At 44.6% G+C, this 27,697-nt stretch overlaps 1 protein-coding gene across 1 annotated transcript in view; it reads right to left on the bottom strand.

Annotated features, from left to right (window-relative positions):
* Positions 1 to 2,578: 2,578 nt before the first annotated feature.
* The window catches only part of SH3YL1 (SH3 and SYLF domain containing 1), a 71,654-nt gene continuing 46,535 nt past the window's right edge, over positions 2,579 to 27,697 (bottom strand). The window contains exon 11 of the mRNA XM_090034476.1: positions 2,579 to 3,351. Within this exon, the coding sequence (XP_089890602.1) occupies positions 3,152 to 3,351 (200 nt within the window). The 3' untranslated portion in view covers positions 2,579 to 3,151. The remainder of the gene's footprint in view (positions 3,352 to 27,697) is intronic.

Raw genomic sequence — 27,697 nt, 5'->3', positions numbered from 1 at the left:
GATGACTGATAAAGCAGTCCTATGAATGGCATATTTTGGCATAAATATTGAACTCAACATAAAGGGGGGAGAAGTTTGAATTTCAAAGTGTTTTTGCCTTTCTCTGTAGCAGGGATCACAGACTTCTTTGGATATCTTGAGTGAGTTTTAACAGTGGCACGACACTAACCGCCCTTATCCCCGTGCTTGACCTGTGGCAGGTTAGGGTGTGCTTAGTATTTCTGATAGGGTTGATTGTGTGGTTTTGGCAATAGAAGAGACAAGCACTTGGATGGGATGGTTTGGATGCAGTGAAACTGCTTGAGGCAGGGACTTGGACTGGGTAACTTCCTGAGATTCTTTCCAGCCATATTTCTTCTGATTCTATCTGCTAGCTTTTACATTTTTTAGGGGAGGAGGGAGCTTTGCAAGGACCTTTTGCAGCTCTAGGAACATAGAATACATCTCCACTGCTTCTGAGGTGCTCTGGAGACTGCCACCAATAGTTTCTTGCCTACACAACCACCAACCCCTACTGTGCTCACCACACCTGAAACTGAGACAGCAAGGATGCTCTGGGGTTGTCCCACCACTACTTTCAAGCATGCCAGACAGATCTGAAGAACCTCCAGTGTATGCTGACTGCCCTGGTTTTGGGGTTGGAGCATGCAGAGATGGGGCAGGTGCCTGGGGCTTTGTTTCCACCAGCAATCTTGGAAGTGCCCTGGTTGCACTGTGGATAACTAGATGGCTTTTTAGCAGAAGCAGCTGAACTGTTTAAGCCCAGCTCAGGCTGCCCACCATACTTGCTAATGGGCACACCTACATGAGATGTTTATTGCATGTAGACTAATTAGCTTCAAAGTAAACATCTTGCATCTACACGTGTGGCCCTATTAGGCTGCAGGAATCTCACTCTGCAGTAAGGTAGTACTTGTCAATGCAAGTACTACCCTGCTGCAGATATTTTTACTCCTCAGCTCCGCACATGTAGATGCTGACATAGCTGGTTGGGGCATAAGGGTTCTTCAGTGAGGGGACTAGCCTCACACTGGAGCACCTTCGTGCCTCGGCCAGCCTGTTAAGCCATGTTGGAGCAGCTGCAGGATGGCAGGCTACCCCCCCAGAACCTCTAGCAGATGGGGCAGCTCCAGCCCAACAATGTGCTGTGGTCCTGGGTGAACGTGCAAACCTGGCATCTGGGAGCAATAAACATCAGCACAATGCAGGTTGGAGTTTATTGCTGCTTGCTAATAACACATGTAGATGTGCCCTCAGAGTGCTAACTTTCACCAGGACATACTCCTTCTGACTCCTTGACTTGATTCTGATTCTGGCCTGTCTTTTGTGTGAGAATTTGGTTTCACACCTCACTTTTTACCACAGAATTTGCCCACCCCCATCCTGATAGTGTAAGATTGGATGCCATCTAGACAGTATAAGATAAGCTAATGGTGTAAAATGCCCTAAAGCATAAAATAACCTGCCTCTGCTTTGGGAACTTCAGGTGAGACTGAGGACTGATCATCAGGAGCTGCACTCATTTGGAGGAAAAAAATTAGTAACCTTTGGAGCCGTGATTGCTATAAAACAAAAATCCAAGGAGGGGAGAGAGTTTCTCTTTTTACCCCACTTAGCCAAGAACCTCATTTGAAAAATCTTCTGAGTGAAACATTTGGCAGAGAAAAAAGAAGCAGAAATTCTGCCTTTTGAGTGCTGCACTCCAAGTTCATGTTACAACCCTGACTTGGTAGCTGGAAAGATCATGTTAGATTGTTAGATGGTATTCACAGAAATGCCAGGAAAAGCAAGAATATAACAAAGGACAACTTCAAAAGAAAGACCTAAAGAATAGTCTAAACACACTGTTTCTGAGTGACAGAGAACATCGCATGAGGAAGTTTAATCTCATTCTCTGATGTCAAAAGTGAGATAATGCTAATCTACCGGGGCCACAGGACCAAAGATCCAAGTTTTATTTTGGTCTCTTCAACTAACTTGCTATATTATCTTGCATGTCAGAATCGCTCTGTAGGAAAATTTCCTGCATCTGCAAAATGGGAACAATATTGCTTACCTTCTATATATGAACGGTGGTTTAGATGTACCAAATATAAATACACATTTCTCACACGTTTTCGGAGAATGTTTCTTCTGTTCTGGCAGTTCTTTTATTACCTCCCCTCCCCCCATAATGTCTTTCTGGAATGTATACTACTATTATTATAATTACATTATATTACTTGAATGCATAAATATTATTATTCTAAAGGAGAGCAGGAAAATTGTATAATTTTGAATTTTGCTTTCTTTCAAAGAACCAAGACAAAACACAATAGTAAAGGGAACATGAGAGAGGGAGAAGGAGATTTTTCTCAGTGGTTATTTCCAGACTATGAAATGAACTCCTTCAGGAGCTGAGGACTGTTGTAAAGTCTCATCTTCCACTCCCCATGTGATGTGCACATTTTCACCCTAGCCTCATGTTATATAAAATACATAACAGAATATACATAATATTGAAGTAAAAACCAACTCTGATAAACCAAATACTACAAAATATTTCTTCCTGTAAGGAAAGAACGGACCACTGGGCAGGCACTGGCAGCATCTTTTAATAAAAAACTGGAAAGTCCTCAGACATTATGATGAGGAGGGGTCTATAAGACCCTGTTTAGAAAACACTAGAATTCTCTCTACTATAACTAAACAACCAACTGATAAAAACATGGTAAAAATGATTATACAGTTAACCAGCACAGCTGGAAATGAACATATTAGAGGATACAAAGGGAGTATTTTTCCATCATATAATCAAACAAGCTTCCCTGAAATAAATGCCTGAGCATTTCCTGAGAACCTAGTAAATTACAATTACTTGATAGAATTTATAGAATATTTATCACTGATTACAGAAACAAAACATTTGATAAAAATAAAATACTTATCAAAATCAAAATATTTTTCTAATATGTCCAGTTTGAATTTATAGTTGTAACCTTTCCCATTTAAAAATCAATTCTATCAAGGGTTCCTCAGATTAGAAACAGAACAAAAATGTTATAGGAAAATTTGTTTAAAAAAATACAAATTCATTGAAAACCAGGTCTCCACTATCCAGTGTACATTTAAGAAAAGGAATTTAGAGGAAAAAAAGGCCATTGACTATAGTTTAGTTGTGGTTTAAGGTAACATAATTGGCTGGGAAGATGCCAGTTTGTCCTTCTGTAGTTCCTTCCCACCAGTCAAACTGTGAATCTGTTTTAGTTATGACGAGGATTTTGTCTCCAGCTTTGAATTTCAAGTCCCCTGGTTGTTGTCCTTCAAATGAATAAAGGGCTGTTACTTCTATAGGATTACTCCAAGAGTTCCCTAAGAGAGAAAGAAAGAAAGAAATGAAGTCTTTTAAAAATGCATTTTAATAGTATGCCAAATTTAATGTCTAATTAATTTTCAAGTACAGTTTCTTTAAATGGCAGGAAAAAAATCAGATGCAATTTTTAGTTACATACACACATCATACAATATAATAAAAATGACAGCAGATGCAATGAAGCACTTTATTTCTAATATAGTCTCAAACCTGTGTGTCATGATAAATATATTGCCAGTCTGAAATTAACACTAAAAAAATGCCAGTCTTTTTTGGGGGGTTGTTTTTGTGCCAATGCAGTCAACAGCAGTATAATTAAGCAACCAGTGCTGAAGAACACACAAGCATTCTCTGAGAAATCACTGAACAGAGTAATTGGAGAGAGGCCCCTCAAGCTATCCTGCAGCATGCTCTTAAATTCTAAAAAATCAAAGGAGAAAATGGTTGGATCATGACAAGGAAGTAATTCTCCACTCTTGACCTACTATCCCAACCCAAACACCTGGGCTAGGAACAGATATTACTCATAAACCAGTTTAAGTGATCAGTAATTGGTAACAGAACAGAACCTGTAACAGAACAGATGTTCAGTGCACATAAATCAGTTTGAAAATGGCTGAAACTTGTTTGAGATAAGTCTAATACTACATTCAATCAGGTTTAACTGATTTGGGTCAAAACAGTTTATGCAAGGTCTATCCCAGACCCTTTGCTGGTTTAAGATAAACCAGACTCCCCCAGCATCCCAGAATGCTCTCTGGACTGGGCAGGGCTCTCTGCTCCACAGCAGAGCTGGCCCCTCCCCTTTGCTCCTTGACTGCAGTTCAAGCAAGACTGTGGCTGACCCCCCCCCCCCCGCTAAGCAGGAATTCTCCCCTCCCCTTCCCTCCTCTCTGCCTTGCTGAGGAGGTGTCCGTGTATTAGCTAACAGACCACATGCTGGCAAAAGTCTGTGCTGAATCAACAGGCAGAAAGTAATGTTCCTCTGTCATTTTCTTATGGGGTGATAAACACAGAGTTAGGGGTGATAAACACTTATTGATTCCCTGCTGGGCCAATCAGAGGATCCTGCCAGGGCCTGGCCATGACCCCCTCAGCTCACTGCTGCACAAGGGAAGAAAAGGCTGCTCTAGCACCTACAAGCTTCTAGCCTGAGCCACTGCAGGCATGTGCTGGCATTTCTGGAATGTCTGGCTAGTTACAAAGTGATTTAGCTTAGCCAGGTTAGAGTAACCTGCAAAGATTGAATCTATTTAGGCTCAGGCTTTGTGAATGTCTATCCCTAGCCCAGGGATCCTCTGCTATAAGCTGAGCCAGAAACCTATCTGGCTAGGAGGCTAATTTTTTTGACTGGTATGAATCAAGTACATTTTTCAAGCCCTGTCATCAATCATATCCAAATAACCAACCATCCAAATAATGCATGGCTCTCATTAAGTTACTTCCTACCTACCGTGAAACTGCGTGATAATGATCCAGTTAAACCCATTGACAAAATAAGACAAGAGTATGTGTAAAAATGTGCACAGAGTTATTTTTTCTGCTAAGCAGAATCAGGTGAGGTGTCCACCTTCCTTTTTTTTTTCCTCATAGGATTTAATAATAGAATAATTTGAATCTAATGGAGTCTATTCAGAAATTAAAGAAATTAAAATCAGGAAGGTTAATACAACAATTTTTTTGGATATATTTAATATTATATGAATGCTGTCTGAAAGTCTTTGACACAACTAAAAGAAACAGGGTTTGAAAAGGTCCAGCTTTAAACTACAAACAGAAAATGTAGCCAACAATATTACACAGGAAAAGTAAAATAAAGTAGGCTCTTTACAAATTGAAAATGATATTAGACAAAAGGAAGCACTAACAAGAAATATTCTATTCAATGTTGATACATTCTAAGTTATTTTACTATATCTCAATTTACTACTTTAATAAAAGCATAGATAAACTGAATACAATATTTACTCAAATAAAAGATGAGGTTTTTCCCTCCCAGTTGGCATGGGGGAAAAGCCCCTTGTCTTATAATCACATACACAGATATCTCACTAAATATACTGTCTATCATTAAACTGCAGCCAAAAACATCATGTGCTCAGCAATGGAAACCAATTATGAAGTTAATTATTAAATGCAGCCAACACTGAGCATAACTATAAAACAGAAGGCCCACAATGGGCAAACATGCTGAGGGGAAGCTTTTTTTTATTATGACAAAACTCCTGGAAACATTTATTCACTGTTACCCCACTCAATATTGGCATAATCTTATCCCACCTCTTCCTTGATAACATGCTTACAGATGCAATACAGAAATTCATGCTTAGCCATTTAAAGTTCAGATCTCTACCACTTTACAAGTCTTCTACGTTGCTGCTTGATGCCGTCGGCTCTAATCCTCCCCCTTTTCACATCCCTGTAATTTTTGTCAGTTGCGTTATTGCTTTAACATTTAAGAAAGGTTCTCCGTTTCCCTCTCCTGCACTTTTCTGCCCCTGCCATCCTTTTCCCCTCTCCATTAAACCCAGAGCACAGTAGCTCCAATGAGCTTTTCACTAAGCCATCTTTCTCCCCACTCTTTCTTTGTCTGCCTTTTTTCTTAGCTTCATAGCGTATGATTTCTTTCATGTTCCAATTTGGTTCTCTTCTTCTTTCTCTTACTTTACCCTCATTCTTCCCCCTTCCTGTATCATTCTCTCCTTTCTCCCTTCTGTCTCAAAGTCACTTGTCCCACTTACTTTTCCTCCTGTTCCCTCTCTTCAGTATACAAAGTAGTGCAGTTGCCAACAGAGATTTCACTCTCTTCCTCCCCAGCTCTTCTTTCTTGTGGTGTCTCCTGTATTGTCATGCATTCTGACTCAACATCTCCCTCCACGCTTTTCCTGTCTCTGCTGCTCTTCTGTGGATCTAGCTTTAATTAAGGAGGACCACAGGCATCAGCACTGTGAGTGTCTCTCTTCCTCACAATTATCACGTCAGCATTTCCTGGCATTCCGCTGCCCTGTGCCATTTCCCTTCACATCTGTAGCATACTGTATACTGGCAGTATGTGGCCAGGTGTCCTTCCTGCTCACACTTGCTACAGAGTTTAGACTATCTGAAATACACTGTAAACTCTCAGTGTGGCCCTACTTGGATTACTGATGGTAAGTGCATTATCCCACAAGACTCCTCTCATCTGCCTTAATTAGCAACCAAGCTCGCCACAATCCCACCCACATACCATATTTATCAAATATCTTTTCAACATACATAACTTTTTGTCCAGGCATCTGTCTATCTCTCCTATCTCAAGCATGTCTGTTTACATTTGAATAATTATTGTCCTTTCTCTCATCTTTTCTCCTGCAATAAAACTTATCCCCTTAAGTTCTTCTCTCTCACCTACTGCCACATACATCTTCCAAAAATCCTCCTCTTCTTGCCTCCAATATGAAATTTCCCAAGACTTCTGGGTAGGAAAGGCAACCAAGACTATTCAAATATTCCACTTTAACATCCAAAACTTAAAGCAATATTTTTAAAATAAATTCATATCTATTCATTGTCCGACTTCTCCATTCTCCTTCTCCTGTTACTACTGCTCTTATGAACAGATTACCTGCTGCTGCTTCTTTCACTTTGTCTCATGTTGTTTCTCTTTCCAGGTCTGGATTATTCCTCCCACTAGTCATCCTCTTTCCTTCAATCACTGTTTCTTTCCTCATTTCTTTCTCCTGACCTTCTCTCTTCCTCTTCTTTCTGCTGACTGAACCCTTCTCTCATTGCCTTCTTCAGTAAAGCTTCCTTCACCACCACTGAACCCACCAACCTTTCTTTCCTACCTTCTTTCATCCCCTTTCCCCCAGCTTTGTCCATTCTCCATCAGTCTCTGGATCTTTGCTTCTGCTCTCCGATTCACTTCTCATCTTTTAGTCTGCTTTCCATTTCATAACTGTCATTCTCCTCTCCAAGACTGCCACCAATGCTGTTTCGGGTTCTGGGAACTCATCCATCCCTGTGTTCCATCACTATCCCTCCAGCACTTCTGGCACCAATTCAAGTAGTATACTGGACCTCTGCCTGGCCACTGCACCTGATCTTAGCCAAAGGCAGCTGAGAAACTATGGTATGGATAGGAACAACCACAAGACAGCTAGTGCAGTCCACCAGAAAAAGACATATATTGGTGCCTATTATGGACAGTTCCCCTCACTGATGACTCTTTTTCAAGTCATGGCGAGCTACAACATTGCATCCCTCTCTTGGTCCCTCCTTTCTCAGCCTGGGACATATTATTGGTGTGGCTCTGCCCTCCATAAAGTGAAGATGGACCAGGTTGCCCTGTGCCTCATCTGCACATAATTTTTTGGAGCATCCCAGGACTTGAGAAGAATACCCAGTTCCAGTCATGAGTGGGAACTAATTAGCACATGGATCCTTTGTTGGGAGTATTTAAAGTATCCATACATACTGAGCAGTGCTAAACTGTGGGGTAACTGTGGAGGGCAAAGCCACAATAATAATGTGCGCCAGGCTGAGAGAAGATGCAACAGAGGAATTTTGGGTGAACTGTATACAATGTCATGGCTCGCCAAGGCTTAAAATTCTGTTGACTCGAGTGGGGCCCAGCCCACTGAACTGTGTGGTAAATCATGAGTCTTTTGGCTTTGGACTAATATCATGCATACTTTATACTAGATGTAAATAGGTGCCAAATTACTACTCAAAAGTGTGTTTATGAAAAACCTATGCTAAAAATTGCAGCAGTTAAAAACAAAAACCAAAACCTAACATGCATCAATTCTGGTTGATACCAAGTCTATGGGGACAGCCATGTTTAATTTCAAAGTCATTTTTTTTTTCAGATTTGCTCCTCACTCCCACATACTCATGGAGAACATGGTCTGACAACAAGGGGAGGGAGAAGGGCCTATCTGGGGAAAAAGATGAGGGGAAGCAGACAGCAAAGGGTCACCTGATTTCCCCCAGATTTATTTTCCCTGCTGTAGCAGTGGGAGGGGGACAAATAAATGGCAAACCTCCAATAATTAGATTCTATACCTGGAAAACTGGAATAAATTTATAAATGTTCCATATATAGATTCTAATTATTGGAGGGGTTATCATATAATCAGGTTCATCATCTCTTATATGATATTTCATTGGTAGGAATGGTGACCATGATTGAAATGGAACTGATCCCTTCATATGACTTACTTTTTCAAATCTCCCAATACAGTTGTTTAAAATTTTTTAAAATGGCTGGAAAGTTTGTATAGGAAGGACAAATGCCTTGACAAGGTCACAGGCAGGCAAGGTTCTTTAGATAGATGTGATATCTTTTATTAGACCAACTAAATAGTTGGAAAAAAGTTCTTTACGACCCGTCAGGCAGAAACACCCTTTGTCAGGCATAGGGAGACTCCCAGTGTATGTATTTGTGGTGGTGAGACACCCCCACAGGCTCCCAAAGGGGAGGCAGTAGTCCCCGTGGGCCCCAAGCCGCACAAGCAGGGAAAATCACCTTCGGGGACGTAGCCAGAGTCGGAGCAGGAGCTGCAGCCATGCGAGCTGGGATTATGTTGGCTGTTTAATCAGCTATTCCCTGTGCGGATTAAAGCAGAGCCAATCACGGCAGCCAGAACAGCTGCTGCGGGAAGATTTAAAAGTCCCACCAGGACCCAGGGGGAGGGGGAAGAGGAAGCACACCAGTGCGGAGCACGCAAGGCGTGCTGAGGCTCTTGTGGCAGGCAGAAGTAGTGCAGCCGGCTCAGTGACGGCATCCAGAGCAGGGGGAAGCTGAGCCCCTGTAGAAGGCTGGGAGGGAAAAGGCAGTTCCACACCCCCATCCTCTCTAGCGGTAGATTTTTGGTAAAGAGCAATTAAGAGGCATCCTGCCCAGAGGCAGCAAGGAGGATGCCAGCCTACAGAAGCCTAGCTTGTCAGCATCCGAGGCGGAGACGCTAGCTGTTGGGACAACCAGGCTAGCCCACCAGGACCCAAGCCGATGCTGGTCCCCCTGGTGAAAGGGGTAGACTGGGCATGGCCAAACCGTGCAGGTGGCACCCATTCAGTTGGCGAGTGGATGGGGTGCAGGGGAGGTGGAGCCCTGCAGAACATCACGCCAAGACAGTGAGTACTACCGTCTCCGGGGTTCCCCAGAAAGAGGATCTCCACTGAACCCCTCCCTTTCATTCAGTAACACCAAGTCATGGCAGGCAAGTTGAGGGGCGGGGCCCCGCGCTAGATGGATAGTACATCACCCGATGTAAACCCCAACTAAGGCGCCTTTCATCACAGTATTGCTAAGTGGGAGTGGAAGGGAAGACTCCCTATGCCTGTTGAAGCTTGCAAAGAACTTTTTTCCAACTATTTAGTTGGTCTAATAAAAGATATCACATCTACCCAAAGAACCTAACCTTGCCTACCTATGCCCTTAGATCCAACATGGCTACAATTAACACCTCTTAACAAGGCCATCCATTTTCCTGGGCCAGACATCAAAATGCTTGCTCATTTTTGGTAGTACTTTGGTAGTATTTGTACTCTACATGTAGTCCTAGTAACTTCAGTGGATACAGTAGGCACTTGCAGTCAGTTATTACTGATTGCAAGTACGGGTATCACGATCAAGCCCTTTTGGGTTTGACTTTTACTTGAAGTTTAGAGGATGCTAAACAGAGTCAAAATCAATTTTCATTGTAAAGTAAGAGTTAGCAATAAGCAGGCACATCTGCCAGTCCATACTGGATTCAGAGGTGGCCAAATGGAAGTGCAAGTGTAACACATGGCATGGGCAGCCTTTGCGTGTAGCACGTAGCAGATAAGAGAGGAAGCAGGGAATATAGTGGCACATGCAGTAGGCAGCAGAAAGCCGACTGGGCAGGAAGCAGAAGGAAGCAGGAAGAAAGCAGAGCAGCATAGCAGGCAGGAGCACAGGACTGTGAGCAGAAGGCAGAGCAACAGATCATGTATGAGAAGGGGATTGGAGTGGCAATGAAGAGTGTGGGGCTAATCTGTGGCACTCCTGCTAAAAATATGGGTCCTTACCGCTGTACTGGAATGTGGGGTGGAGAAGGTGCATGTGATCCATGGCTACGCCAACCAGCATGACACGCGCAATTTCTTCCAGACTACCAAGACAACCTATGGACCCCACTCCATTGGACAAAACCCCCTCTGATCACAGGATGGCTCCTGGCTCTTCAAGGATGATGACACCATCCATCTGTGTTGGAAGCAGCATTTCAAACTCCTCCTTAACTGGGAGTCCACCATATTGGACAAGACCCTCCAAACCAGGGGCGGGCAATTATTTCAGGTGGTGAGCCGCTTAATGAATTTTGGCAAGCCATTGAGGGCCGCATGAGAGGCAGCCAGGGGAAGATAAATATTAATTTTCTAAATTTTTTAGGGGTCCCACATGCTGGATACAATGGCCTGGCGGGCCACATCTGGCCTGCATTTTGCCCACCTCTGCTACAAGCTGTCCCACAATGCCCTGTGGTAGATTCCCTCAGTGATCCAGCAACCACTGGAAAATCAACAAAGCTGTGGGCCAGATGGTATACCCACAGAGGTCTAACATGCTGATGGCTTCTGGCTCACACCACAACTCCACCAGCTTATCCTCTGCCTTTGGGATGAAGAGGACATCCCCAGGGTATTTAAGAATGCAATCATCATGACCATCTACAAGAAGGGGGACATATCTGACTGTGGGAACTACAGGGGGATTTTCCTCCTGTCCACTGCAGGTAAGATCCTGGCCCACATCCTCCTGAACTGCCTTCACCCCATCGCCAAGGAGATCCTTCTAGAAACCCAGTCCAGCTTCTGACCATCCTGGGGTACTGTGGACATGGTTTTTGTTGCCAGGCAGATCCAAGAAAAATGTAGGGAGCAAAATCAAGAACTGTTCCTTGCCTTCATTGACCTGATCAAGGCATTCAATTTCTTAAATCGTGAAGCTGTGTGGACCATTCTCCAATGCCTTAGTTGTCCGCTGAAGTTTGTCACCCTGCTGAAACTCCTGCATGCTGATATGACTGCCATTGTCCTGAGTGGAAGATCTGAAACCAACGCTTCTGCATCTGGACCGGGGCAAACAAGGTTGCATGGTCATCGTCACCCTGTTCACCATCTACCTGACTGACATCATCTGCCTCATCCAAGATGGTCTACCATCCGGCAGCAGTATCCACTGGACAGTATCCAGTATTGACTGGACAGGATACATTTCAATCTTGGGAGCTTTCAGGCAAAAACCAAGATCAACACCAAGGAAATCCATGGCCTTCAGTTTGTGGATGAATGCTGCGTGATGGCTCACTCTGCACAGGATGTATATGCAACCCTAGATCTCTTCAACACTTGGTATAAGAGACTTGGCCTGTCCTTGAACGTTGCCAAGATGAAGGTTCTCCACCAACACTTTCTAGGCTAGCTGAACATCCCCTGTGCTATCTACATAGATGGGGAGGCCCTGGAGTACGTGGAGCACTTTCTGAATTTTGGCAGCCACCTCTCTCAATGGGCTACCATCAATGGAGAAGTCCAACACTGGGTCAACTGCACCAGTGCCATCACCTTCAAGCTGTGACAACATGTCTCTGAAAATAGAGATCTTCAGAAGTCGACGAAGGTCCTGGTTTGTAAGGCTGCCATGCTGACCACCCTCTTCTACTGCAGTGAAGCCTGAACCAACTACTGACACCACATTAAGACCCTTGAGAGCTTTCACCAGTGGCACTTGCATCAAATCCTGGGGATCAAATAGGAGGGCCACTGGACCAGCACAAGCGTCCTCCATGAAGTTGTGCCCACCAGCATCAAAGCCTTGCTCTTGTGAAATCAATTCCAATGAATGGGCCACTGCATCCGCATGTCTGAGAACCACCTCCCCCTCACTAGATTCTCTTCTCCCAGCTCTCTGTTGGCCAACACTCAAAAGGCAGCTAAAGGAAACAGTACAAAGACACGCTCAAGGTTGCCCTCAAGCATGGAAGCACTGACACCAATGGCTGGGCGAAGCAAGCTGCTGACCGTTCGGTGTGGTGCCACCTGGTCCACCAAGGTGAACAGCACTTTGAGGCCCACTGACTTGATACCAAGGTGGAACAGCGGCGGTGGAGGAAGGAGAAGGAGACCAACCTGGGGCTGTGAATCCCACTCCCCCCACCCCGCAACAAGATGCCAAAGAACATGTCCATCCAAAATCAGACTCCTCAGTCACCTGAGGACCTATTGAGCCTGATGGACTTTTCATCCTTGACTTAGAGGGACCGCTGATGACTGGAATGTATTTCAGCATGCATTATTGTAGACTATATTTTGTTTTGAATCTTTAATATGACCTATTGCTAGAATAAAACATACAAAACAACAAAGCAAGTTTATAATTATTTTTTCTATTATGGAAATGACCATGGATCCTGGTTTTCTGTTTACAAATTGCAAATTCTCTGCTAAAACCCTCCAGAATTTGCATTTTCCCATGATTAACAGAGATCTTGGTTTTCTCTGATAAAAAATCCCCAATTTTTGGATTTAAAAATGTAACCCAAAATCCATATTTTTCTATGAGTAAAATGAAACACCACTACTGATTACCCTTACCAATCACAGTTTTGAGTATTCATGCTTAATATTCTATATACCATTTTGGCTACCACAGTATACAGTTTTAAATAGCCACAGTTTTCCATGGCAATGCATCAGCTCACCACCAGCCATTTTTCCCATAAGCCTTTTGACTTGACAACAATGGGAACTTTCAAGAATCTAACCCCAGCAGGGTTACCAGTGCCTCATTCATTATAATAAAATAAATTCTAAATACCTGTATATTTTGGCATTTGATTTTGTTTTTTTTTTATCATGGAAAACCAAAACTCTCCCTGCCCCCTTTGCTCACCAGGGTATGGATCCAGTTGTTGCATCTCCCCCCTCCCCACTGCTTTGTGGTGCTCAGCAGCCCTGATATGCTGGTGCTATAACCCCAGCCCTACAGGTAACCCTCACTCGTGACCTGCAGCCCCCCATCCCTGCTGGCGTCCATCACTTCCAATCTGCAGCCCCCCCACAGGCGCCCCTCACTGTCAACTCCCAGCCCTCACTCCCCCAGCCCTGCTGGTGTCCCTCACTCACAACCTACAACCCCCTATTCTCCCCCTCCCCCCAGCCCTGCCAGAGGATCTCCCAGCTGCCAGGGCTACAGGACCAGGGCCAGGGCTCGCAGTCCCCTGCCCCCCACAGCAGCACCTGAGCACCAGCTGCCACCTGCAGGAGGTGGTGGCTGCTGCAACTGGAGCAGAGCATGGAGCCCAGCTCTCGCTTACCCCTGTGAGCAGCACAGCCAGAGTGGAGCCTTTGGGGGTGGGGGAGGATGCAGGCTGTCCACTGTGGGCTCAGAGCTCCTTGCCCTGCTGTCCTCTCCTGGGAGCCTCCACATCCCACTAGGTGGGATCCAGTGGAGGAGAGTGGGGAAGCTTGATGTTGCCGCTGCAGCCAGGAGCCCTGTGTCAGCCATGTTGCCATAGCAAGGTGCCCTTTGCCTACCTAGAAGCAGTAGGGGTGGCAGCATGGTGCAGACTTGGGCCCCCTGCTTCTGCAGGGCAGGCAGAGGGTGCCTCACCATGGTGACACAGCTGGTGTGGGTCTCCTGGCAGCAGCAATCCTCCCCATCCTACTCTACCCTCTTGCATCAGGTCTCACCCTCTAGGCCATGGAGGCTCCATGGGGAACACAGCAGCGTGGGGAGCCCTGAGCCCATAGAGGGTAGTCTGCACCCACCCCACATAGAAGGCTGGGGGGTGGCTGTGCCCACCCCCATGCCTCCCTTCCTGGAAGTGCATACAGTGGTGCAGAGCCAGTGTCTCAACAGCACCCCCATATGAGCTCCCCATAGCTCCCTCCCACTCTCATAGCTGGGCCCTGTGACTGCACATTCTAGCCATGGGCCTCATGCAGCGCTCCAACTGGGCAGCATCCCCAGTCCCAGCCATCTTCCCCCCTCAGCATGGGGAGCCTCAGCCTGTCCTCCTCCCATAGACTTACCTACAGAGAGATGCAGGAGCTGCTCTCCACATTGCCTGGCTGCCACGTGCATGTATATTTACATACATGCACATGGTGCCCCCAATATCCCACTCCTCCGAGCCCAGAGGCAGGCAATTATTTTGGGTGGAGGGCTGCTTGATGACTTTTGGCAAGCTGTTGAGGGCCTTATGGGTAGCCCCACCTCTTCAGATGCCCCACCCCCTGGTTGCCATCTTGCAACCAGATGCCCTGCTCCCTGACCTTTGTCACCAGAAGCCCTGCCCCCTGATCCCTGACCTTTGCCACCAGAAGTCCCTCCCCTTGCACACCTTATCAGGTAGCAAGGGGTTGTGACCCCTCTAACATCCTGCCCCAGCAGTGGGGTTTCAGGGGCATCAGACCTCCCCCAGAACTTTCCCCCTACCTGTGCCAGCTGGTCCCAAAAGGAGGAGGCTCTGCCGCCGCTTCTGCTGGCCAGTGCCGATCCAGTCGGCCCCATCCCCTGCAGCACCTGGGAAGCTGGCTTCAGCCTCATGCTGCTCCGGATGGGATGGACCCAGCCGGGTCTGCACCAGCCAGAAATGGCAGCATGCAGCTTAAGTCATCTCCTCACTGGGGACAGGAGGAACCCAGCTGGATCTGCACCAGCCAGCAGAGGCGGTGGTGGAGCTGTGTGCTGCTCAGGATGGGACAAGCCCGGCTGAAGTAGCAGAGGCTCATCTGCACTTTCCTCCTGCCTGCACCGGTCAGTCCCAAGCAGCACACGGCTCTGCCGTGGCATCTGCTGGCCAGTGTAGACCCGGCCAGGCTTCTCCCGTCCCCAGCAACATGTAAAGAGCCAACTTCAGATGCACGCCGCCTTTCCTGGCTGGTGCAGAGCCAGCTGGGCTCCTCCTGTCCCCAGCAGCATGTGGCTGAAACCAGCTTGTCATGTGCTGCTGGGGAAAGGAGGAGCCTGGCCAGGTCTGCCCCGGCCAGCAGAAGCGGCAGCACAGATATGTGCTGCTCAGGATGGAACGAGCCTGACTAGAGCTGCAAGAGCTCAGCTGCACTTTCCCCCCTGCCTGTTCCGGTCAGTCCCAAGCAGCACACGGCTCTGCCCCCACTTCTGCTGGCCAGTGCTGACCTGACCAGCTTCCTCCTGTCCTCAGCAGCACGTGGGAAGGCCACTTCAGCTGCATGCTGCTCTGGGTGGGATGGGCCTGGCCAGGTCTGCACTGGCCAGTAGAAATGGTGGTTGAGTTGTGTGCTGCTTAGGACTGACGAGTACAAGCAGGGGGAAAGTGCAGCTGAGCCCCTGCCTCTTTGGCTGGGCTCATCCTGTCCCGAGCAGCACATGGCTCTGCCGCCACCTCTCCTCCCTGGTGCTGACTGGGCCGAAGCTGTGGCCCAGCTACTGCTTCCTCTCCCCAGTGCCAGCCCAGCCTGATCCTGAACATCCTGTGTGGCACAGTGCAGAGAAAGCCTGACCAGCAGCTGCTTTCCTGGGCTTACTTGCAGGGCAGGGCCCTTCCCAGTCCCGCGCAGGAGGCAGAAGCTGGTCCAGATGCTGTTTCCCCTCACTGGCACCACAGGTTCTGGCCCAGCCCCCCCTGCCCCTCTCAAGGTGCAAACGTGGCCTGAGCCAGGTGCAGCGCAAGGTCAGCTGGGTCAGGCTTGGCTGCCTTGCAACTAGAACCCAAGTAAACAGCCTGAAGTACTGCAGCTGGTGCCAGAGGCTTTTAGAGAGGCAGCCACCATCATGGAGGGGAACAATACTGTCATCCAAGCAGGGTCAGTACTTCCAGTTCATTTTAAAACAAAAATCTTACATTTTCATAAGTAAAACACGGCCACTCTTAGATTTGTTCAGTGGTCATTCAATTTTAACTTAATTAAATTTTCCTCAAATGTGGACAAGGAAGCACTAGGCACTGCTTATGGGATATACTTATAAAATGTAGAATTCATCCTTTGAGTTCTGCTTCTAAACACTACATCATATCTCACTTGCTCTGTATTTGATAGTTGCCATCCATGCCTTTGTTGTCTCTGGCTGAACACATTTCTGTCCACTGACCACCATGTTAAGAGTCTGATAATGGAAAGAAGGGGTACCAGTGAATGGGTAGGAAACTAGTTAATATCTGTGTGACCCCCATTTGGCTGCTTTATACCAACTTGAATAAAGGGCTTGCTTCTGCTCCCAACTGAAATTTATAGCAAGACTTACTGAGTTCAATGAGAGCAGGACTGAACTATAAATCTTTTCTTCATTTCCCCTTTACATCATGTAAACTGTTGTGGATAATTAGGTTTGTTGTCACTGTTTAGTCAATGTATAAATATTTAGTACATTTAATTTTTCTCAAATATAAATTAATCCTTTCAACTTGCTAATGATTTTTGCTGCTGTTTTCTTAACTTCCCTCATTTGTCTAGAGGCTGATTTCACTCAGTTAAACATCAATTTTAAATGTATCTAGTTAAGCCAGTGCAGGCCAGTTTGTGGACATAACTAAACTAGTTCATAGGAATTTATCTTACAGTGGTAATTTAACTTAGGAAGAGCTACAGAAATTATTTTAGGAAGTTGGATGAGCTGGCTTAAGAAGGGAAACAAAAAATTAGAAGTACTAAGCATGCTGACCAATGACAATGGGATTGGACAGTCATGAAATTTTGCAAGAAAACCTGAACGAATGACAATTAAAGAAAGCAGTCTGTGGCCAAATCATATTCTTACTGAGATGGAAAAGATCCTTGATACTGACTTCAGAGAGAATGCTACTGGGCTATTAAAAAACAAAAGTTGCCTTGTGCACGGCTGAAGCATCACTGAAATTTGAATTTAGAAGAATGATTAAATCTGTCTTTAGGGCTGTTGGTTGTAGCCGTGTTGGTCATAGGACATAGTCAGACAAGGTTCTTGGATAACTCTGATATCTGTTATTAGCCCAACTAAAATAGTTGGAAAAATTCTTCTTTGCAAGCTTTTAGGTACAAATGCCCTTCTGCAGGCAGATGCTTTCTCTGCTTGAAGAAGGGTGTTTGTACCTAATAGCTTACAAAGAAGAATTTTTCCAACTATTTTAGTTGTTCTAATAAAAGATATCAGATTTACCCAAAGAACCTTGTTTGCCTAAATCTGCCTTTCATATTTTATTGTTATTATAAGAGTTTAAGCCTAAAATAATATCACTTTAGAAAGTCAGTATAAAGCAGTCAAATCCTATTATTTAGAGAATAATGGATTTTTTTTGGTATTATATTATAAGATTAACCACTTTTGCAAAGGAGACATTTGAAAAATACTCCTTCATAAATATGCCACATTGTGGGGGTTGTTATAGCTAACACACCACAAAGCTCATAAACTCCAGCTTATCACATGCTTTCATAACCTGTTAGGCCACTTCTGGAACTGCATGATGAAATAAACACAACTTATTGCAACACAACTGATCAGCATAAACCAGTGAATTTTGTCAGCTCTTTCTGTTTTTGCTGCCAGACTACTTCACCTAGCATTTGTCAAGCAAAGCATGCTGAGGCAGACTGAGCAACTGGGGATGTGAAGACCTCTTTCACAGTATTAGAAGAGGTATGAAAATAGGATAGAAGGTGGAAGGAATGCTATGCAAGGTGGGCTGGCGCCTGCAGGGGGTGCCTGCTCCACTGATTTTGCACTTACGTACCAGACTCCCCATCTAGAGTTGCTTCACAGTTTGCCAAGAAATATTCTGTGAATACCTCTTACATGTCCCCCGTTTTTTTTCAGTCCCATGTAGAAACATTGTTTCCTATGTCCATTTCCAGAATGTTGCTGATTCATCTTGCTATCCTAACACATTTAAAACTCAGATTCTATGTGTTAACTATTATTTGCAAGTCTTTTCTAACTTCATTACTTTCTCTCATCTGTTTAATTCAAAAGGTATCCCTATACAGTCCACCCCCACGGGCATACATTTTCCCAGGTTTAAATTTAAGTGTATGTATTGCTAAGTCTTTACTCTTTTTACTTTACTACCATGCTCTTACTTATTTTATAGCACAAACCAGAACTAATTTAAATGTATGGCCTTTCAGCGCTTTGCCTCTCTTGCCTACTCATTGTACTGAACATCTGAACAAACAGGGATCTTAAATAACTACTGTACATAATAATGTAATCTATGAGATCAATACAATGGAAAAAACTATCTTTTCTCTTTCTTCATTTCATTTGGAAAAAAATAGGATTCGAATCTCCTTTGCACTATATCTTAGTTTTGATCAGACAGAAAATGCTGATTTGTTATAGCAGAGACTCTCTGATGCATTACACTTTTCAAACTAAATTAAAATAAACATATTTTAGGGCTGGTGTCAACCTTAAAATGTTCATTTTTAAAGTGGAATGTGCTAGTGGCAGGAGAAGAGTGATGAATACAAGAAAAGCTTTGAAAAAGGAATGCATTTTTGACACATCACATTTCTCTCTCACACAAGATGGTGCTACAGTGCTGCATTGAACATTATGCTGTTTAGGTCAGCAAGACTTTTTAGAACTCATAAACTGAAGCTTTAAGATGATGTTATGAAAACTCTTCAATTAACGAATGTTTTCTATAGATGTACACTAAGGGCCAGATTCTATTACACTTTTTGGTGTTTAAGTGGACTTGTGGGCGTAAGCACAATTCTAATTCACCTTAAGTCCTGAAAATCCATTAATGCATTTACTTTTGTAAAAACTGCCATTTGATTCCTAAAACTGAGTCACAAAAAAACAGCGAAGAGTAAAAAAGACCTACCCACCTTTGGCTTTCATCATTTTCCAGTGACTCTAAGTAGGTGAGGCAGAATCACACTTAAGCACCCAAGTCCACTTACACATTTAACACATGGAATAGAATCTGGACCTCAGTGTTCTCCTTTTCTAAAGGTAGATGTTCTTTATTAATAAACTCAGGAACAGAACAAAACCATCCACATATACAGCTTATTGTCCTCTGAGGAAAAGGTCGGAAGTGTTTTGGGAACACCACTTCCAGTGGAAACTTTAGATCTCTGGGGAAACTTAGCAGTCCAAGCAACCAGAAACCCTACACAGCTTTCATTTCACATAAGACAGCACAAAAAACAAAAATATTTCTGAATACAAAACAATTTTAAATCAATGAAAACATATTTGCAGCACAAAGCCTTCTATACCAAAAATATAATCTGACACAGCTCTGCATGTCACATGCCCATTTTCATTTAGTTTCTTGCCCAAAATCAGAAATCAGATCCAGTTTAGACACATAAGCATTAACAATTACTTACACTGAAAAACTTGTGCCACAAGGATTTGACTGTACTTAGATGCTGAATGCCCCTATATAGTGAATGAAAAAATTATGACAGCTGCTGTTCAAACATAGAATAAGGAGATGGTGTGGGCCTCAAAGAGGTTGTAGTACAAGGCAAGAGACAACAGATGGATACAAACAAGGAAATGAGCCAATATGAATGAATGAATGAATTCAAGTATGGGGGTGTGCAGGACTAACCTTGCGATAAGGGCAAAAAAGAGTTGAGGGTAGAGAGAGAAGAATGAAGAGAATCAACCACCATACCTATGAAAGAAAGGGAAGAAAGCTGGAAGGAGAGGACAGATGAGAAGTCACCAATAATAATGTACTGGGAATCACAGAAAGACTGTGGGGCCAGATATGGGAGGCAAAGGCTGATGATGGCTCATGGTGAAAGAGACCAACCAGGTGATGACAATATAGAGATAATAAAACTCAGCAGAAGATCAGAGAGGGAACTATACATAGTGAGCAGTTAAAGGAACAGAACTCATATATGGGACAGTTGAACTAGGGCCACGTATAGGCATTTCTTTTCTACTAGAAGAATGGCCATTCTTTCAGCAGAAATGATAAATGTAGAGAAGCACTCACTCAGTTTGTCCTGCGAGAAAACTGCCCCTTCTGGGAGAAGATCTTCCAAGTTTGAACCTGGAAGATCTCCTGCAAGAGAAACTCTCTCACAAGAAACTGAATGCTTGTACACTCACCTTCTGGTCTGGTCCAGGATGGGGCAGTTGCCCAGACTGGGGACTGCCCACTCAGTGAAACAGGTAGGGGGCATTTTCTAGCTGCTCCAGTCCCTCCAGACTAGGGGGAGGGCAGAATCCTTGGTGTGAGGAGTGGGCAGGGGGTTAGCCACATTGCTCCTGGCAATGGGCCTAGAACAGAGGAGAAGCCACTTCTTGCCCCCGGACTGACTTGTAGGCCATGGTCCTTTCCAGCAATGGAAGTAGAATGGAGGGGCAGCCGCTCCTTGTCCATGCTCTGGTGAAGACTGAGAGCAGAGGAAAGGGCTGAATATTTGTATGCGCCCTGTCCCAGAATGATTTCTAACAGTGGAAATTTCTCAGGAGCTTCCATATGTAGAAATGAATGCCAGTTTGTGGCCTAGGTCTGCAGACCAAACAAAGACATGGGGCCAAGGAAATGCACTGCTCACAGAAAAGGTGAGTTAACAATTAGGAATGGAAGCTACAGAGGATTAGCACCAGAGATTCTGAGGAAAGGAAGAGAGAGCCAGTAGCCCGACACAGAAATGAAGGTTGATGTTAGGATTCTACAGTAAATACATACCCACATACTTTAATACAATTTCAGTGCCAAATGTCTGGAAAATAAATTCCAGCAAACAAGATTTCTAACCTTTAAAACATGAAAACCAAAGGCACATGTGAATATAATACAATATTGGACAGGTAGATGAAGATGTCTATACATTAGAAAGGAAGCACTTCAGAGAACAAGCAGGTTTTCAGATTTGTTTGTTCTGAGGCCAGAGAAGGAACTGGATGTATATTAACTGGGAACTTCTTGTAGGCTTACACAGACACGAAATTGGGAGCAGATAAAAGAAGCAAAAGGGATGAGTCAAACTGGAAAGCATGAGAAGCAGACAAAGAGAAATAAGGGCAGGTGAGCAAGCAATTATGGCAGGTTTTGAAAGTGAGAAGAGGGAAGATGCAGCTGGAATTCATGAGAAGCAGCACAGTCAGCAGGGAGGTGGAGTGGGAGAAGGCAGTTAATCATGCTCCAAAAGGCCATATCAAAATACATTAGCAGCAGCATTTTGATGGCAGGACTAGTGAGACGAACATAATAGCATGTGGATGTACTACAAACATCATCAAGATTAGCTAAAGAAATGTGGTACTGAAGTTTGACTGGTTTTGTTAATATTCCAGAAGGCATCCTTAAAATGACTGCACTATTTCAACGAGTAATATCCCTTAATAGACAGTACTGAAAAAAGTCAATTAATAGTAACTGTTTAATCCTGTTTTAACCTGTTCTATCTAACTTATTAGGGGCATTGTGATAGCATCCAAGATACAGGAGACAGGGTGGTTGGTGGTAGCCGTGATATCTCTCTATAAATATCTAAAGATATAAATAGATAGATAGAGAGATATCACGGCTACCACCAACCACCCTGTCTCCTACATCTCGGGTGCTATCACAATGCCCCTAATAAATTAGAGCAGGTTAAAACAGGATTAAACAGTCTATTTATCTAGATAGATAGATATAGGAGATACTTTTCAGACAGAGAAATAACACACAGAACGCAGAAAAATTCAGAAGTGTTACTATATATACATATATTTTCCTTGTTTGTAATTAACACGGTTTAGAAAAAAGGAAAAGGCAATTGCAACTATAAAAAAACCAGCAGCAGTAGAAGGAAAAAAAGTTATTTTTTATTATGGGAGAAAAGAACTGTGGGCTGCAGATGGCGTCTTCACTAGTTTGAGTATTCTCCTGAAGTTGTAAACCTCTGGTATATGAGATTCTTTTAGTTAAAGTATTTTGTGCACACAGCCTGCATATGGAATGTTAGCATACAATTCTGCATCAGACAGAAGGCCCATTTTCACATAAAATAGCTGGAAGCAACATATAACAGATTTAGGATCTTACTGCAAGGGGTTTATGTAATGGTTCCTATACATTTTTTAAGTCTTCACTGGGCATGATTTGATAATTACTTCTACTGTCCATGAAGAGACTATGACTCAGTCAAATCAGCTTTTTTTATGCTTTGATAAAATGTTAGCTTCTGGAGCTTGCTCATTGTGAAGAGTCCAGCAAATGTGTGTTGCTTAGCCAGTTACTTAGCATCAATTACCACACTGGGGCAGATAAACTAGATGTCCTTTCATATGAGGCCATGGGTACTCAACTTCTATGCATAGGCTAAACATGGTTGGGGTCTTGTGAGGGAGCATTTTGAGCAGATGGACCCCTATAAATGAGCTGGTCTGGATAGATTGCACCCAAGAGTGCTAAAGGAACTGGCAGACATAATAGCACAGCCACTGGCAAGGGTATTTGAGAACTCGTGGCATTCGGGCAAAGTACCTGAAGACTGGAAGAGGGCCAATGTGGTGCCCATCTTCAAGAAAGGGAGGAAAGAAGACCTGGGAAACTACAGGCCAATCAGTTGGACCGCAATCCCTGGGAAGATTTTGGAAAAAATTATCAAAGAGACCATTCTTGAGAAGCTAACAGAAGGCAACATTCTAAGGGATAGCCAGAACGGGTTTGTTGTGGGTAGACCTTGCCTAACCAATCCCATTTCCTTCTATGACCAGGTGGCAAGGTTGATGTCATACATTTGGACTTTTAAAAAGCCTTTGACCTGGTGTCCCATGATGTCCTCATGGAAAAACTGGGCAACTGCGGCCTCGACTACTCCACAGTCCAATGGCTGGGGAACTGGCTCCGAAATTGGACCCAGAGAGTGGCAGTTGATGGAACTGAATCAACATGGCACTTGGTGACAAGTGGCATCCCACAAGGCTGTTCTTGGACCTGTATTCTTTAATGTCTTCATAAACAATCTGGACACTGGTGTCAAAAGTTCTTGACACTGGTCAAGTTTGCTGACAATACCAAACTTTGGGGAAGGGTGTTCACACTTGAGGACAGGCTGGTGATCCAGGCTGACCTCAACTGGCTTGCAAGGCAGGCAGATGAAAACCTGATGGCATTCAATATTGAGAAATAAGAGGTGCTCCACCTTGGGAATAAAAACCTGCATCACACTTATAGGCTTAGCAATACTACACTTGCTAGCACCATGACCAAAAAAGTTTTGGGTTCATGATTGACCACAAGATGAATGAGCCACCAACGCGATACTGCAGCTGGCAAAGTGAACAAAACTCTGGCTTGCATCTACCGATGCACTTCAAGCAAGACCCAGGATTGTCATCCTCCTGCTGTACTCAGTTTTGGTGAGGCTGCAGCAGGAGTACTGCATCCAGTTCTGGGCTCCATAACTCAGGAAGGATGTGGGGAAACTTGAAAGACTCCAGAGAAGAGCCATGTGCATGATCAGAGGGCAAGAAAACAGGCCTTATTAAGAGAGGCTGTGAGCTATGGGACTCTTCAGCGTGGAGAAGCACAGGCGCAGAGGTGACTCGGTGGCAGCCTATAATTACATAAGGGATGTGCACCAGGATCTGGAGGAACACCTGTTCACCACAGCACCCCAGGGGATGACAAGGTCCAATGGTCACAAACTCTTGCAAGACCATTTTAGACTGGACAAAAGGAAAAACTTCCTTACTGTCTGAGCCCCCAAGGCCTGGAATAGACTTTCCCTAGAGGTGGTGCAAGCACCTACTCTGGACACTTTCAAGAAATGTTTGGATGTTTATCTTGCTGGGAACCTTTGGCCCTAGCTGAATTCCTGCCCCTTAGGCAGGGGGCTGGACCTGATGATCTTATGAAGTCCCTTCCAGCCCTGTCTATGAAATCTATTAAATTTAGCGATGAGCGTTAATACTGCCACCCTCCCCACTGCCAAAATCCCAAGCCCTGTGTGATGGGTCAGAGTCAGGCCATGACACCTCACACTGTAGGATTAGATCAGAGTTGGGCCATGCTTCCTTCTCCCTGTGCAGCTGAGTTGGGTCTAGGTCACACCCCTCCTCCTCTGCATCTGGTTTGGGGTCTGCCCATCCTCCCTTCTCTACCCCACATAGGTCCGGGCCACACCCCATTTCTTTCACCTGGCCAGGTGGGAGCTAGGCCATGCCTTCTTCCTCCCATACAGTTGAGCCATGCCACCTTCCCCCACTGGGCTGTATTATGCCCCCTCCTCCCCACAGTTCCAGACTGGGGCTAGGCCAAGTTCCTTTCCCCCACTGGACTGGATCAGGGACAGGATGGCCCCCTCACACCATGCCCCATCTGTGTGGCCAGATGGGCTTCACCACTCCTGACTTGGGTGACAGACTGGGTCCACTAACTAGAACCAGTCCACAGAGGAGCCAGGAACTGCTCATCTAACTCGGTGTTACAGGATGGAGTTGAGAACACTCTTGTCAACAGTAGAGTCTTGATTGAGAACATCTTCAAGAAGGCTGAGCACCACTGTTTTAGGTCATGCATTTTTTTTCTCCTGACACAATGCACTTAACTCTTTGGCTGCCCCATTCAAACATCTTCTGATGCAGGAATAAAGGGGCTGAAGCAGCCTCTTTCATCTATTTTGACCCATCTTGAATTCTGCATTACCTACAGCACACTCCACAGATTCCTCTATACTCCTCTGAACTCTCACCAGCTTCAACTCTCCTGCCCTCCAAATACTAGCCTATGATTACCCATACCTCCACTATGTCAACAGCATATATATCCATCAACTTTTAAAAGATGAATGTATTACAAAGCAGGGGTAAGGACTTAGGATGTTAATGATCCTAATGACCAGAACCATGGCTGAGGGGGCAACAAGTGAAGTGGAACACTAGAATTACAGTAGAGGAATTAGTGAACATACATGTGGGAAGGGAGAAAAAGGGTATTTAGGCTGGGGATATAGTACTTCAATTTTGGGCACTTGTGTGTGTACTGTGCCACATCCAGCATAAATGTAGCATGGTCTACATGCAGGGGCTCTGCTTGTACAATAGGGTTAATATACAACAAAACTGATAATTACAAATAAAAGTAAATACTGAAAACCTAACAGCTAATTTCTCTGTCTGGAATAAAAGTACAGACACAGCCACTATGAAGAATTAGGCTCTCCCCCACTTCAAAAGGTGCTTGGAAAAGTTTAAGTACACAAGTGAAAGGACTTCACCTTTTATTTCACTAGTTAATAATCTATTCAGATATAAAACAGATATATTTGAACTCCTCTGTTTGTCTTGAAACGTTATAGCCTCAATCACAATTGGTCCAATCAATTTTAAATTATGCTTGCTTAACCAAAGTACAGGAGGCACAAAGCCTGGCAGATCTCCCTCAGAATGTAAATTCTCTCTTTACTTACAGGGCAAATTGCAACTTGTCAATAAAACTACTGTACAACTAGTTTAAGTGACACTAAAACTACTAATTGTTCCTGCTTTGGGAATCACATGACACTTATTTGCAAAGTGTTAACATACTTTGGCAATCCCTTGTAGTTGAGGATGTTTGTCTTCCATGCTTGTCTTATCTGTGTGTCTGAAGATGGCTGATAAGGACTATCTGAGATCAACATGGTCTACTGCAGCTCAGACAGATGTTTCTGTGTGTGGTGGGTAGTGCTTGATTCCTGATTTTATTCGCAACCTGCTGTTTCTTCTGCTCCCACTCTTCCATCATCTGTTGTTGTCATTAGGTTTCAAAGTACTGAGATCCCTGCAGCAGACTCTTCCTTCATTTGTGGTGGTCCTGGGCAAGAGCTTCCCACAAATTAACATTGATGTTGCATTTTTTTAAGTTGGCCTTGGGGACATCCCTGAAACGCTATCTCTGCCTTCCTCTTGAGTATACACCTTGGTTGAGCTGGGAGAATAAAACTTGCTTTGGGAGTCTGGAGTCTGACATCTGGATGATGTGGCCAGCCCAACAAAGAGGATGTTGGACGATCATCACCTCGTGGTGTTTGCTTGCAGGAGGACAGTAACATTGGTGCATTTGTCTTTCCGCTGGATTCAGAGGATCTTCCACAGGCAACACTAATGGTACTTCTCCAGCAACTTTAGATTTCTTCTGTATGTTGTCCATGTCTCAGCTCCATACAGCAAGGTGGGGATCATGACTGCTTGATAAACCATGAGCTTGGTTTCAAATCTGATGCCACGTTTTTCAAACATTTGTTTCTCAGGCATTGAAAGACTGCACTTGCACATTTACTCTCTCACAGGAGGCCTATTCTTTTATGTCAGCCTTCTGTGAGAGATAGCTTCTGAGGTATGGGATATACTCAACATTCAGAGTTTCAGTTTTATAGAGTTTAGGGTCAGAAGGGACTTAAACAGATCATCAGGTCCAACCCCCTGCCCTGGGCAGGAACGAGTGCAGGGTCATAACACCCAAGTTGAAGACAAGTTCTTCAGAGTCTCACCATGGATCTGGATTACCAGAGCTGGGAACTGTTCATTAGGAGCTTGTTGAAAGACCTTAGTCTTTTGAATGTTAAGCATCAGTCCCGTTTTCTTGTATGCCTTGATAGAGATGTTGATGATTGCATGAATATCTGCTTCTGATTCATAGATTCATAGATTCATAGATGCTAGGGTCGGAAGGGACCTCAATAGATCATCGAGTCCGACTCCCTGCATAAGCAGGAAAGAGTGCTGGGCCTACATTACCCCAGCTAGATACACATCTAGCCTTTGCTTGAAGACCCCCAGGGTAGGGGAGAGCACCACCTCCCTTGGGAGCCCGTTCCAGACCTTGGCCACTCGAACTGTGAAGAAGTTCCTCCTAATATTCAATCTAAATCTGCTCTCTTCTAGCTTGTGGCCATTATTTCTTGTAACCCCCGGGGGGGCCTTGGTGAATAAATACTCACCAATTCCCTTCTGTGCCCCCGTGATGAACTTATAGGCAGCCACCAGGTCGCCTCTCAACCTTCTCTTGCGGAGGCTGAAAAGGTCCAGTTTCTCTAGTCTCTCCTCGTAGGGCTTGGCCTGCAGGCCCTTAACCATACGAGTGGCCCTTCTCTGGACCCTCTCCAGATTATCCGCATCCTTCGTGAAGTGCGGCGCCCAGAATTGCACGCAGTACTCCAGCTGCGGTCTGACCAGCGCCCGATAGAGGGGAAGTATCACCTCCTTGGACCTATTTGTCATGCATCTGCTGATGCACGATAAAGTGCCATTGGCTTTTCTGATGGTTTCGTCACACTGCCGACTCATGTTTATCTTGGAGTCCACTAGGACTCCAAGATCCCTTTCCACTTCCGTGCCACCCAGCAGGTCATTTCCTAGGCTGTAGGTGTGCTGGACATTTTTCCTCCCTAGATGCAGCACTTTGCATTTCTCCTTGT

This window comes from Crocodylus siamensis, chromosome 1 (assembly GCF_052110815.1).
Source record: "Crocodylus siamensis isolate JL-2025a chromosome 1, ASM5211081v1, whole genome shotgun sequence".
In the NCBI taxonomy this organism is placed as follows: Eukaryota; Metazoa; Chordata; order Crocodylia; family Crocodylidae; genus Crocodylus; species Crocodylus siamensis.
This window is presented reverse-complemented; position numbering and strand designations above follow the sequence as displayed.